General features: G+C 57.8%; 1 protein-coding gene across 1 annotated transcript; it reads left to right on the top strand.

Moving 5' to 3' along the window:
- Nucleotides 1–30: 30 nt before the first annotated feature.
- On the top strand, nt 31–562 carry LOC105462110 (zinc finger protein 512B-like; the record flags this gene model as incomplete). Its single annotated transcript, XM_011708643.1, has 2 exons — nt 31–52; nt 168–562. Coding segments are annotated over 2 exons (417 nt in total), but the record flags the coding sequence as incomplete, so codon positions are not given.
- Between the last annotated feature and the right edge of the window lie 11 nt (nt 563–573).

Raw genomic sequence — 573 nt, 5'->3', positions numbered from 1 at the left:
ATTTACTGTGCACTACAATAAATTTTACTGCGAAATCCTATTGTAGTGCACAGTAAAATTTGCCTAAATACTATATTGTCCCATAATTAACATGATTTGCAGGGTAAATTAAAAAAAAAATTCTCTCCGTGCATCTGTAATACTTTCGTGCTCTGCTTTAGCGCCAGTGCCTGTGCCTGTTCCGCAGCCGGTGCCGCACCCGGTTCCGCAACCGGTAGCAGTACCCGTGGCGGTGCCGGTCGCTAGGCCCATACCGATCATCGCCGTGCCCGTGCCGATTCACATCGACCGCGCCGTGCCGGTGCCTAAGCCGTATCCCGTCGCCGTGGAGAAGATCGTCCACGTGGACCGGCCGGTCCCGGTGCCGGTCGAGAAGCCGGTGCACGTCCCGGTCGATCGGCCGGTGCACGTGCCGGTGCCGGTACCGAGACCGTATCCCGTCGCCTTCGAGAAGATCGTGCATGTGGACCGACCGTATCCGGTGCACGTGGCTGTGCCGGTGCACGTGCCGAAGCCGTACCCGGTCGCCATACACGCGCACTATAAGTCACACGGTTGGTAACGCCGCTCCGT

The sequence above is a fragment of the Wasmannia auropunctata genome, unplaced genomic scaffold, assembly GCF_000956235.1.
Source record: "Wasmannia auropunctata unplaced genomic scaffold, wasmannia.A_1.0 LD270748.1, whole genome shotgun sequence".
NCBI lineage: Eukaryota > Metazoa > Arthropoda > Insecta > Hymenoptera > Formicidae > Wasmannia > Wasmannia auropunctata.
This window is presented reverse-complemented; position numbering and strand designations above follow the sequence as displayed.